Source organism: Oratosquilla oratoria, chromosome 12 (genome assembly GCF_046742065.1).
Source record: "Oratosquilla oratoria isolate Oo_2021 chromosome 12, ASM4674206v1, whole genome shotgun sequence".
NCBI lineage: Eukaryota > Metazoa > Arthropoda > Malacostraca > Stomatopoda > Squillidae > Oratosquilla > Oratosquilla oratoria.
Genome location: NC_134788.1, coordinates 38,109,740 through 38,123,872, shown reverse-complemented (window position 1 = coordinate 38,123,872; position 14,133 = coordinate 38,109,740). Strand labels below are relative to the sequence as shown.

The 14,133-nt window shown below is 40.0% G+C and overlaps 1 protein-coding gene across 5 annotated transcripts in view; it reads right to left on the bottom strand.

Annotated features, from left to right (window-relative positions):
* Nucleotides 1–1,873: 1,873 nt before the first annotated feature.
* The window catches only part of LOC143031440 (uncharacterized), a 39,888-nt gene continuing 27,628 nt past the window's right edge, over nucleotides 1,874–14,133 (bottom strand). For all 5 annotated transcript variants that reach the window (XM_076195251.1, XM_076195254.1, XM_076195253.1 and 2 more), the window contains one exon: nucleotides 1,874–12,229. In XM_076195251.1, coding sequence (XP_076051366.1) covers nucleotides 9,991–12,213 — 2,223 coding nt within the window. In that variant the 5' untranslated portion in view covers nucleotides 12,214–12,229 and the 3' untranslated portion in view covers nucleotides 1,874–9,990. The remainder of the gene's footprint in view (nucleotides 12,230–14,133) is intronic.

Sequence of the window (14,133 nt, the reverse complement as noted above, 5' to 3'; positions counted from 1 at the left end):
TCTGTGCCTCTCATGATTCTGTAGATGGTCAATAGGTCACCTCTCTCTCTTCTTTGCTCCAGTGTCGGTAACTCCAGTTTAGCCAATCTCTCCTCGTATGATAGGTTTGCAAGTGCAGGTGCCATTTTTGTAGCTGCTCTTTGGATTCTTTCTATTTTCTTTATATTCTTTTTGGTACTGGGTGACCACAATGTCGCTGCATACTCTAATCTAGGCCTTATCAATGTAACCAATATTTTTTTTATCATGTCTTCGTCCAAGTATGTAAATGCCACTTTTATTGATCTTAGCAAGTTGTAAGTCTCCCCGACAATTTTGTTAATCTGTATATCATAGGACAAGTCGTTCGTGATAATTACTCCCAAATCTTTTTCGGATCCTACTTTCTTTACTTCTTTGGTTCCAATTGTATATTTTCCTGATATTCTGTTTTTGCTTTTTCCAAACTCCATTATGCTACACTTCTTAGTATTAAAGTCCACAATTGTACTCAGGTGTTTCTGTGTCCATGACCCCAATTCCAGCTAACATCAACATTTGGCATCCTTGCAGTCATGGATACAAAATGGAAATAAATATGTTGTTTTCAGCTTTACATCTTATATCCATGACTGAAGGTGCCACATGTTCAAATTGACTGGGAATCGATAGAAACACCTGTAGATGTAGTCATTTTCTGTAGTTATATTGCAATGTCTACCTTGGTCTGTTATAGCACTATCAAAGCATTCAATACTTCTGTGGTAGAGGGGCAGTATAACTAATGTTTTTTACTTAATATTTGTTTCCTTTTAAAACTGCACATTGTACACTGTACTTTCACAATTGTTCAATGGCTTAAATACTATATTTTGTTCAACATTTTGTGATATTCATTTGATATTTTCATATTTGAGAATATGAAATGAGAATATCTTATATTTTGGATACTGAAAGAGTACATTAGCATATCATGTTATATATATATATATGTATATATATATGTATGTATATATATATATATATATATGTTTCCTATAAAAGCTGCACATACACTGCACTTTCACAATTGTTTAATGGCTTAAATACTATGATTTGTTCAACACTGTTATATTCAAGTGATATTTTCATATTTGAGAATATGAAATGAGAATATTTTATATTTTTATACTGAAAAAGTACATTAGCATATGTTTTATATATATATATATGTGTGTGTGTGTGTGTATATAGTTCCTACTAGAAACTAGTCTATGTAAGGACATAAGAATGAAAGAGACTGCAAGAAACCATAAGGTCTACACTAGATTTTCATTTTTTACTGCAGTATGCATTGTAATATATTTTTTTTCTCTTAATAAAGTCTACTTGTATATAATCAGGTGTGTTTCAGTTTGTGAGCTTCATCAGTATTGCATGATATTCACTTTCACATTTGACTGTATTGGTTAGATATTTATCTGTATACTATACTGGACTAAGTCAACTGGATGCTGGTAAGTGCATTGGACAAGTTGATATAGTTATTCATTTTCACATTTGACTGCATCTGTTAGACATCACAGCCTTTGATGGAGAACTACTTTTCTGCCTACATGTCATGTGTATGATTCAGGACCAGACTAGGTGCCATGCACACTCGCCCATCACCCCTACTCCATTAACCTTTTACCATCCCTGCTATACTTCTTGGTGCATTTAACAGATCCTGGAATGCATCCAAAAATATGCATCAGGTGTGGTAATAGGTTAAAGTGGGAGGGGGAAGGGTGAGTGAGGTGGCATGATACTGAGCTCTGCACATGAAGCGTAGGCATAAAATTAGTGTTCCATCAATGGCATTGATGTCTAACCAATGCAGTCAAATGTGAAAATGAATAACTACATCAAATGGTCCAATGCACTTACCACCATCTAGTCGAATTAGTCCAGTGTGTATTCGGATAACTTTATTAGTCAGACCAATTCTGGGAATAAGAATTAACGGATGTGGCCAATGTAGTGTAGGCCCAATTTAGGGTACTCATTCATTGCCCCTGCATTGGCCCAGCTTCTAGCCGACACAGTCCAGTGTACATGCGGATAACTTTATTAATCGGACCAACTCAGGACACCTGAGTTTACGTAATTGGCCCAGTTTAGTATAGGCCTGATTTAGGTTACCCGTTAATTGTCTCTGCTTTGGGGCAACATCCAGCCGACATAGTCCAGTGTACATGCAGATAACTTTATAAGTCAGACCAACACTGGAAATCTGAGTTTACATAACTGGCCCAACATTTCTTAATCGGCAGTGCCTGAATAGATATGATGTTGATCCAGTTATTTCATGTTTGTTGGGAAATAAAATACATAAACAAATGCATAGGTATAGTGAAATGATAAACAAACAGGTAAATAGTAAATAATAAATTGACATATAACTAATAATATATGAGAATCAAACAGACAAATGGTAACAAAACAAATAATATAAAATAAATTATAATCATTACAACATCTTGCTTGGGTGTTTATCTAAGTGATTCTTAAAGCTTCGAACTGAACTACATTGCACTACCTGTGCAGGAAGTTTATTCCATTCATTAACTACACGGTTGGCAAAGTTGTTTCTACCCACTTCCAAATTGAATCTATTTCCAGACAGTTTGAGACCATTGTTTCTTGTCTGATTCTCATTCAATGTGAACATTTTGTCATGTTTGATGTTGTCAATTCCCTTTAGAATTTGATTATCTTAACTATACACATGTAGCAAGAGATCAATTCCTTCAGCGATATTGAGTTTTTTTTTTTTTTTAGTCGTCTCGACTCCCTTATTATCTAACAACAGCCAAAATGCATTAATAGACGTAATTATAGGCCATTAATTTGAACCGGAATTGTTCTGCATATGCTTTAAAATATACCTGTGTATGTTCTGCACATTAATAATATTGTTGCTGGGGGATTGTCGATACTTTCCTCTGTTGCCTTTCTGAGTTTTATGTTAATATTATTATTTTCAGACTCAAATTCTTTTCATCAGTAGTTCTTTCTTAATTTTCACAATTCCTAAATTTGATGCCAAATAGCCTGCCTTTTAGCTATTACTTTTCCTTCACTCTGTGAAAGCGTTGGAAGTCTTAAAGCATCCAGTGATTACTCATTTGTATCTTTGTTCCCTTTTTAAAGCAAGTTAAAGTTTTAAGAGTCCCTCTTCTCCACAACTTTTTGTTGTGAGATTTTAACACTAATTGATTGACAGTGCTTTATCGAGTCTAAGTATACTCGATTTTAGTTGGGATTCATTCCATCTCATCGTACAAAGTTTGTCCTCACGAGTCTCATGCTTCAGTGGTTCCTATTATTTTGAAATTCCTCAAATCATTGACTTCAGATATTTACTATGTCATTATTATTACTTTACACTTGTGTTACACTTAACACTTTTTGCCTGTCTATCATAATTTGTTCTTATCTTTATTTTGTTGGAGAGCCCACTGCTTTCCATACCCCCTCCTGCGCACGTGCCACTTTAAATTGATTAATTAGGATTATATGTTCCTTTCCTTCTAACTAGTAATTATTTCACATGACTACTAGAATTACCTCATCTTCTGCACCGACATCACACCACAATATTTGCGTAAAATAGCGATTAGAAAAACGCCCGCCGAAAACAGCGCATCATCCCTTACCTACACAGCTTCGGGGGTCACGCCGGGTAGTACCCACTCTGCTGGCAAAGAAAACACATCCTCAGAGGATGTACTCGTTGAGACTATAACATGGGAAACTGTTGGAAAACTGAATCGAAGACCCAACTGTCGACTATCATAATTCATTTTGACGAGTTGGCGTGACGAAGTTTGTGTTTGGAGTGCTTGGGACATCGACGCAGTGTTAATTCAGTGAACGGCAAAGTATGAAATTGCGAGGATCCAGCCGCCGACCATTGCCAACCACGTGTTAATGATTCAGCGTGGTCGGGCTCTCATGCAATCCTGTGTAAAGGATTGTCTGTCATCGTGTATCTTCAACATCCCATTCGCCTGAGAGTGTTTCCCTGTCAAAGGACGTTACAAAATTAGTACAGCACTGCTGGGATGAACGGAAATGTGTTACTATTAGTATTGATATGATTCTAACTTTAGGTATTAGAGTGCGCAGGGTTAGTTAGGAAGGTCGTCTCCAACCATGTACATTATCTTGAATAATTACGAATTTTCTATGAAAAAGTGTTTGTGGAATTTTTTTTTTATTTGATTATGTTGTTTCTGTGTTCGAATTGTGGAGACTCCTTAAAATACAATGTCAAGTAATAGATTAGGCCTTTGATTGACACCTCATGTCTGTCACCCCTCTCCTTTTCTGAGAAACATATTCCTCTAGTCTTTCGAAACTGCGTGCTTTCAGTGGAAGGGGCAAGCATGGTCACAACTTGTTCCCAAAGTTCCTGGATCCCAACTGCAGCTATACACTTTTCCCAATTTCCCAATGTGCGAGAAATTCTCATGCCATTCAACCTCTTCCCTTCTACTGTCCAGGGATTTCGGGACACATCAAACACCATGCCAATGCATGAAGAATAAACACAATTCATAACGGAGTAGGTGATTCCACGAATAGGTTTTAGAGGAGAATGGCAGAAGCAGACGTTTTGAGATCATGATCATGGACTTTAAATTGCAATAAGAAATAAAATGTTGTGTAATTTATTTAGCTCTCATTTGCTCTGGGGAGTACTAAAAAATAATTCCAGTAAAATGAGTCTTTTATTTACAGTAGTTATATACCTTTTATTTACAGTAGTTACTCTCTATTTAGCCCCAGTCTGGGGTATTGTCTGCATGTTATTGTGGTTAAAAGATGCTCAGTAGCATGCAGCTGATACTTTATATATATATACATACACATATGGGACGTCTCTACGGACCAGTCACATATATGCCTTATATAGAGGAAATTCATAGAGAAATATGTAATTATACCGAGACTGTCCCCCACTCTTGTTACTGTCCTGTACCAGTTCTCTAAATATTAAATTCTTTGTTTTGCCGAACCCTGTGGTGGGGGAAAGAATACTGCCAAGTCTTTCCGCTCGAACGGCAAGGGGATAGGACAAAGCATCTTCTCCCTGTAGCCCCCCCCCCCAAAAAAAAAAGGGGTCTAGGAGTTTTTCCAACCAGAGCCCAAGGTTGGGTGTTTTAATGTGTGTGGATGTGGTCAAGATGAGAGTGAAAGGGAACAGATAGGCAGTATGTGAGAAGATGGATGTGTTGGCACTGTGTGAAACTAAGTTGAAAAGGGTGGGTCTCAGGAGTGAGGACAGAATGAGTGAAAGAGGTTTCTTCAAGATCAATGTGGATGAAAGTGAAAATGGGGAGATGTAGGTCTTTGTAAGTGCACACGGGCCTAACAATGAGAAGAGTGTAGAGGAAAGGGAGGATTTCTGGATTGCTTTAAATGAAAGCAATAGAGGGTTTAGGAAGAAATGTCAATATAGTGGTACTAAGAGACCTTAATGCTGGGGTAGGAAATGAACCAAAAGAAAAAAGAGAAGTAAAGCATAAGATAAAGGAGGCAAAGGGGAGAGCAGATGTGAAATGGGGTAAGAGTATGACAGAAAATTTTGAAAGTAATAAGATATTTTGGAAAGAAATTAAGAGAGGAAGAGGAGGCGAATCATGTAGAGAAGAAAAGGTAAAAGGTGCAGATGGATAGATGATAATGGAAGAGACATAAGAGGAAGATGGGAAGATTATTTTACGGAGTTGCTAAATGTGAAGGAGGATAGGGAGGGAAAGGTAGTTACTGTGGGAAGCACTAAGAAAATGACAGTGATGAGTGAAGAAAATAGAGGAGAAATAAGGAAAGATGAGGTGAAGGCAGTTGTTAAAATGATGAGAGCAGGTAAGGGTTGGATGGGTGTCATGCAGAATGTCTAAAAAAAAATAAATGCAGTGGTGGTGGACTGGCTGGTGAGGTTATTCAATGTTTAAGAGAGAGTAAAGTACTGGAGTGCCTCTACATTTACACTTTACAAAGGAAAAGGGGACACGTGTGAGTGTAGTAGTTTCAGAGGGATCAGCTTCTTAAGTGTACCTGAGAAGGCTTATGGGAGGGTTTTGATTGAGAGGATTAGGAAGGGAATAGAGGGAGTAATTGGTGAGGAGCTGTGTGGGTTTAGGACAGGTAGGGGTTGTGTAGATCAGATTTTTTGGTAAGACAGATATGTGAGAAAGGTATAGGAAAAGGTAAGGATGCTTTTTGGGCTTTTATGGATTTGGAAAAGCTTACGACAGAGTAGACAGGAAGGCACTGTGAGAGGTATTGCAGATACATGGGATGGGAAGAAAGCTGTTAAGCTGTCAAGAGTTTTTATGAGAGTAGTAGAGCTTGTGATAGGATTAGAAATGGAGAGAGTGAGTGGTTTGAAGTAAAGGTGGGACTTTGCCATGGATGTGTTATTTTGCCTTGACTGTTCAATTTATACATGGATGGGGTGGTGCAAGAGGTAAATGCAAGGGTAATGGATCGGGGATTGGAGATGGTTAAAGAAAATGGAGAAAAGTGGGAGGTGAGCCAGCTGTTGTTTGCGGACGACACTGCGCTTGTGGCAGGATCGGAGGAGGGATTGAGGAAGTTCGTGACAGAGGTGGGAGGGTGTGCAAATGAAGGAAGTTGAAGATAAATGTGGGTAAAAGTAAGATGGTGAGATGCACAAGGGGAGAAAGTGGCAGCAGACTGGAAGTGAGTATTAATTAAGGGAGAGAGACTGGAGGAAGTGGATAGTTTTCGATACTTGGGTGCAAATGTGGCAGGAAAGGGAGGAATGGAGGTAGAATGTAGATTAAGAGAAGTAAATGCCTTGGGGGGTTAAAAAGTGTAATGAGGAATAGACATTTGGGAATGGATGCTAAGAGGAGATTGTATGAAGGAGTGATTGTGCTGACATCACTATATGGGGCAGAAACATGGAACATAAGAAAGAGAGGAGTTTGAATGTGTTTGAGATGAGGTACCTGAGAAGTATGATAAGGGTTACTAGGCTGGATAGAGTGAGAAATGAGGTGAGGAGAATAGGGGTGGAAAGGGAGTTGGGAGATAGGGTTGATGAAAAAGTATTGGGATGATTTGGGCGCATGGAAAGAATGAGTGAAGAAAGATCAGTAGAAGAGGCTTGGAAGGCAGAGGTGTGGGGATTGAACATGAGGGGGCAATCAAGGATGAAATGAATGGATGGGGTAAAGGGGCATTGGGAAAGAGAGGAATGTCTGTTGAGGAAGGATGGGAGAAGACAAAAGATAGGGGTGAATGATTGTGTATGGATGATGCATGAAATGGAGTGGGTGGGGGATGGGAGTACGTATGGAAAATAATTCGACACAGCCCAAAGGGATTTCTGTCTTCTCTTTTCCTGCATGAGGGGACGGAGAGGGGTAGAGGGGTTGCCAATTTAATGAAGTGGTCTTGCTCTGGATGTGCTGCTTGTGACACTGCTTCCCATGGCAGCAGACAAGATGCAGGGATGACCTGTCATCCAGGAGGAGCCAAGATGAGGGAGGGAGGTGAATAGGAGTGGAGTATGTGGGAATGGAATGGGTGGGGGTGGATTTTATGCATTTGTTTTTTGGCTATCTCCCTTGAAAGGGGGAAAAAGCCTTTGTATATGCATGGACACTTTAATATGGGACATTGTCTGTGCTGATACTGTCTTTGAGCTGGGTGGTGTCTTTGTGCACGGCAGTTGGTTCTTGATTCTCTTGACGGGGCTGTTCTGCAAGTCTAATGTCTGGGAGGTTGTTGAAGTACTGAGTTTGATGTTCTGTCTTGTAGAGCTTGTTTGGTGAATGTATGTTTTAGATGTGGATGTATTGTGTGGTGCAGAAGGTTGGTTATTTATGTTTGAGTATATTTTTTAACTTTCAGCTGGTAGTGTTATGTGTTACAAGATGGGGTTTAGGGTTATAATAATGAAATGTGTATCCATCACTTTCATGTAATCCATATGGATAATTTTTGTTACTGTATGTAGGAGTCCTATTGGGGGTGATTTCAGCACATGTTATTACTCTTGGGGCTTTTTGTATAGTTTGTAAAATTCCCATATGTGGCTGACATTGGGAACTGTACTGTGGATGCATAGTCAAAAGTGGTTCTCATTATTTGCTTGAATACAGTAAGGAATTTCTTTGTTGTCTGAATCCTGTGCTGATGATGGATTTTAGTAGATCAGTTTTCTCATTGTCAAATCTGTGATGTGTAGGCTGAAGGACAAAGGAGTACCAAAAGTTAAATGCCTCAAACATAGGCCCCCTTAATTTTAGTTAATTAAATTATCAAAAGTAAGGGGACCTTATTTGAGGCACCTTTTCTAATTTCTGCTCCACATGGGGTAGACAGAAAAGATCCTAAAGAACGCTACTCAACTACACAGGCTGATGCCAGATAGAAGTGCCCCTTGTCCCATTACAGAATGACCTCCAGGCCTGCAACACCACTTGCGTGGGTTGTGACTAGAGCTTTCAGAGATCACCTAATGCTTTCACCATTGCCAGAGGACTTTTGAATGTTAAGAATAAAACTTTTGTTAAATACTGGGAAAGGAGTTCATTACAGACTAAGTCACTGCCCTCCCTGATGGATTAGCTTCCAGGTAATACAAATTTGAGCCTGTGGGTCAGGAGTTGGTCTTCCTCTTCCAGATGTCCTGATTCTGAGTCCCACCCCAAGAACCTGCTATCCTCTCTCTGAGTAGGGAGATGAGGTGAAGAGAGTTGCAGGATCTCAAAACAGGATTCATGACAGGTGCAGGATACCTGGGGAAGTTAACCTTTGCTTTCCTGCACATCAAAAGGATTAAGCCCATCTTGATTGATCCTTTTGCTGTTGTTTATGGCTTATAACCCAAACACTTTTATTCAGCTGAAGTAAATTCCCTAAACAAAATACATTATACCTCAGTACACCAACATTCTCCAAGGCTTCAAGAGACTACAAGATTAGCTCTTCAGATGCAGCTAATGAGGAGTTTCAAATGGAATTGCACTTTGGAATAAACAGACGACTATCAAAGATAAGCATAACATGCTATCAAGCATGTTAAGCAGAACTATATGGTATGAGAACTATATCATATTCAATTACCAGTGAAAAAATGGAAAAAAAAAGAAGGCAGTGTACAAAAGGTGAACCTAAATAATGTCATTATGAATCATGGTGTGAACATACATCCTCAGTCTGATTAGTAATCCTAGAGTATACAGTATCATACCCTTAGCTAACTTGAGTCAACTTTGAAATAAATACAGCAGATAAACCTTTAATCCATCTTTCCAATGTCTTAGAATACATTACTACACCTTTTAATCCAGCTCACACCACCCCAACCATGTATAATCTGAACAGCAACTTAACATTGAACAAACACATAGCACAGAATTGAACAAACACAACATAAAAAAATGACATCAGAATCCTCAAATTGTTGACTTTGCTACAAATATGATGGCAGATTACTGGTAGTATTTCACTGCTCACATGAAACACACATGGTATAATATACATTTTACATTAAAAAAATATCCAATACATAAAAAGAAAAAAAAAAAAAAATCAAAGTCCTCAAATTGTCAATTTTGATACAAAGACATTCACATAGAGCACCAAGGTTATAATTTTTCATTCAGCAAAACAGCAGCGAAATGTAATGATACATTATAATATAAGGCTGTATATATGGTAAGACAGCTTGTAAAAAAGTAAGGGTGACTATGGATTAAGAGCGGGATTACTGCACCATTGTGGTTCCATTACTGAAAGTCTGAAAAATTTGGGGCCAACTTTAAACACAATGGGTGTGAAAAATTCCAGCTTTCTTGGCCACAAACAAGGGGTCAACTACTACTCGAGGATATATGGTAGGTACTGAAACTTATTTTGAGGGGTGGGAAAATGCTGATGCATTATTTCCATAAAGACAATGACGAAAATCCACCAAATTATTCCAACAGACAATTTGCAACTTCACAAGATAATCTGTGAGTGTGTTTCCATGTGTCTCTTTAAAGCGTCAGCGTGGGAGAAAGCAGCAGCACAGGCAGTACACTTGTGAGCCTTTTCTCCCGTGTGGGTGCGAAAGTGATCTTCCAACTGACCTGCTCTGGAAAAGGCGGCAATACAAACGGTACATTTATGGGGCTTGTCGCCAGTGTGGGTCTGAATGTGGCTCTTCAAGCTACTTGTTCGACTAAACGCAGCCCTGCACTGGCTACACTTGTACGGTCTCTCCCCTGTATGTATTCGAACATGGACATTGAGGTTACATATGCGGGAAAAAGCAGCATCGCAGTATAAGCATTTATGCGGCCTCTCGCCCGTGTGGACCATCGTATGCCTACGTAGAATGCCTGCTTTGGAGAAGGCAGCACCACACTGTTCACATTGATATGGATTCTCCCCTGGATGGGTTGTCTTTATGTGAATGTTCAATTTGCGTATATGTGAGAAAGCAGCCCCACAAAGCCTACACTTGTGTGGTTTCTCAACTGTGTGAGTTTGCATGTGTGACTTCAAGTGAACTGATTGTGAGAAAGTAGAATCACATTGCTCACATTTGTAGGGCTTCTCACTTGTGTGCTTTCGCATGTGGGTTACCAAGTTATTTGTTCGAGAGAAAGCAGCATCACATAAGCTGCACTTGTGCGGTTTCTCGCCTGTGTGAAATTGCACGTGTGACTTCAAGGTATCTGCTTCTGAGAAAGCAGCACCACACTGCTCACATTTATACGGCCTCTCGCCTGTGTGCTTCCGCATGTGTACGGCCAAACCACTCGTATTTGAGAACGCAGCACCACAACGCCCACACTTGTGCGGTTTCTCGCCTGTATGAGTTCGGATGTGTAACTTCAAATGTCCCGACTGTTTGAAAGAAGCGACGCACAAGGAACACTTGAAGGGCTTCTCCCCTGTGTGAATACGTATGTGTTCCTTGAGGTCCCCAGGCCGGGTAAAGGCTGTGTCACAGACTGTGCATTTGTGGGGTTTGTATGGGCCCTCACCTGTATGTATTCGAACATGGTCATTCAGGTTACTAATCCTGGAGAAAGTAGCATCACAGTATTTGCACTTGTGGGGAGTTTCTCCAGTGTGTACCCTCAAGTGCCTGCGTAGACTGCCTGCTTCTGAGAAAGCAGTACCACACTGTTCACATTCATACGGCTTCTCACCTGTGTGTGTCCGTATGTGGCTGTTCAACTTGCCCGTATTCGAGAAACCAGCACCACAAAGGCTGCACTTGTGTGGCTTCTCACCTGCATGAGCTTGCATGTGTAACTTCAAGGCACCTGATTGTGAGAAAGTAGACTCGCATTGCTCACATTTGTAGGGCTTCTCGCCTGTGTGGTTCCGTATGTGGTTTTTCAAGCCCGTTCTTTGAGAGAAAGCAGCGCCACAAAAGCTGCACTCGTATGGCTTCTCGCCTGTGTGAGTTTGCATGTGTGACCTCAAGGTAGCTAATTGTGAGAAGGCAGAATCGCATTCCTCGCATTTGTAGGGCCTCTCGCCTGTGTGCTTCCGTATGTGGTTTTTCAAGCTATTTGTTTGAGAGAAAGCAGCACCACAATAGCCGCACTTGTGCGGCTTCTCGCCCGTGTGAGTTCGGATGTGTAACTTCAACTGTCCTGATGCTTTGAAAGAAGCGACACACAAGGAACACTTGTACGGCTTCTCCCCCGTATGAACACGTACGTGCACCTTGAGGCGTCCAGGCCGGGAAAAGGCTGCATGACAGTATGAGCATTTGTGGGGTTTGTCTTCCGTGTGTGTCTTCCTAACGTGGTCTTGGAGATCTTCTTTTTTATAAAAGGCCATATTACACTGAGGACATTTATATTTCATTTCCCCTTCTTTACAGCAATGGTCATCCAATACAGCAGTACTGCCTGAAAGGGTGGAGTTAAAAGACTGATCTTTTTGGGAACTTTTCTGAACACAGACCTTACCGTGACACTCAAGCTCATCTATTGTAGCAAACGTCAAATAGCAAACATCACAATTTAATATTTTTTCCTCTGTGAAAGTCATATCAGTGTTCTCTAGAGTGGGACAGTCCTGCTGAGAGGCAAAATAATCTTTGCAGTTATCAAACTGAAATTGTTCTAATTTGATGTGAGCCTTGGGAGGGGCATCTGTATCTCCTTTCCAATGATTCAGGTCCTCACTCGATAACTTGGGCATTGTACCATCCATTTCACCTCTTGTCAGTCTGAAAGGAAGAGATAAATGTAAAGACATGTAATGGCTTGCATTATATACTACATGTCTATATCTGTTTATATTCATAACAACCTCACGGCCAAACAGTAGTGTGAGTACAAACACACCTTAACTCTACCAAAAGCTCTTAATAAAGTATCACAAAGTTAACTTGTGTGGAAATTGGAACACACTGGAGGATTGAGAGGCAAACTACTCAGACAGATGAAAAAAAAAAACAAAAAAACTGAAGGGATGAGATGTCAAGATGGAAAGCAGAAATGAGTGGAGTTCCACAAGGTTCAAAGCTTGCACAAATAATGTTTCATGTCTATGTCAATGACGACATGATAGAAAGTACAACAAGCTATGCCAACATGTTTGTAGATGATGCAGAAATCATGAGAAAAGTGAAAAATGAGGAATGTTGACCAATGGAAAACTCATCAAAATCTTTATCCATCCATGACTGGAAGATGCATCAGTGGTAAGAGGTCATGGGAGGAACATATTAAGAAAGATTACATGTCTAAAGGGTGTGAAGAAATACAGTTTTTCCATGTAGTAGGTGCACAAATACTTGGAACAGCTTAGAAGATGATATAGCCCAATTTGGAACAACACAAGAATTCATATCTAAGTATGACAATTGGAAATCAAGGCTATTAAATAACCTGGAACTGTACAAGAATTTGAGGTTAGGTATGATAAATTGGAGAGTAAGAAATGGGACCCAACGCATGTCGTTCCTTTCCTGTGTACAACAATTATGTAAATACCACCCCTATCCTCTCAATGAGAGGAGGGGGTTAGTAAACATCCATATTATTTTCCTTCTTGGGAGGAGGAGGAGGATGGTGTCAAGTCGCTGTCAAAGGTCCAAGTCATTTTCAACAAAGCAATCAACAAGAGCAACGGCAACTAGGATGTGTGTTATCGTGGCAAAGTCATCTTGGAATATCCCCATGCTGGTACAAAATTGAGTAAAGTGGTGAGAAAGACATACAGACAGCTAACAATCTTTAAAATAGCTTTCTATTACATGGAAAAGGAGATGATGGACTAAAATCAGTGCCTACTCTGCCTCCTAGATTGGAATATGCAGCAATGGCCTGCTCCCCCCACAGAGTGAAGGACAATACCTACTGAGAGATGAAGCATTGGCCAGCAACTTTAATTGTTCCTAACCTTGTAGATATGCCGTACAACGACTTTAAGCACTGAACCTGCCATTGTTAAAGGAACAGAGAAACAAGTGACCTGGTTGCATTTCTCAGGTCTCTGATGGGGGTGGACAAAACTGACCTAGAAGATCTCTTGGTTTAGGATGGGAAAGTATTAAGAGGTCATGAGAACAACTTGTGTGTATGTGTGTGTGTGTGTGTGTATTGTAGGGCATCTTTGTAGTGACATTGTAGGGAACCATGTGGTGGAGATGCAGTTGACTGTGGTTCTGAGATGTTTGTATAATGATATTAGTGTTTCTTCTGAGGAAAACCTGTGATTGCTACTTATCTTAGTATGATGAATGCTTAATTTTCACCGTTAAGGTCTTAATATGTGGGAGGAAAGACATGTGTATCAAAGTGGGGTCTACGATTTTTGGGCTCTTGTCCAGTAGAAGTTGTACACTCATTTTTACTACTGTGTTTCTTTGACTCCTGTCTTGGGTTACGTGTCATTGATGGATAGAGGGAAAAAATTAGATGCCTAACCCCATCCTTTGGAAAAGAACCCAAGATTCTATGCCTCATGTTTGATACTCACATGACCTTCAGCCCACACATCAAAGATTTGACAGAGAGAACCAACAAAAATACAGCCACTAAAATCCACCACAGGTGCAGTCTTTGGACAAGAGAAGGACACTCTACTGTTTACAAACAATTCATAAGAACCATTCTTGACTATGCT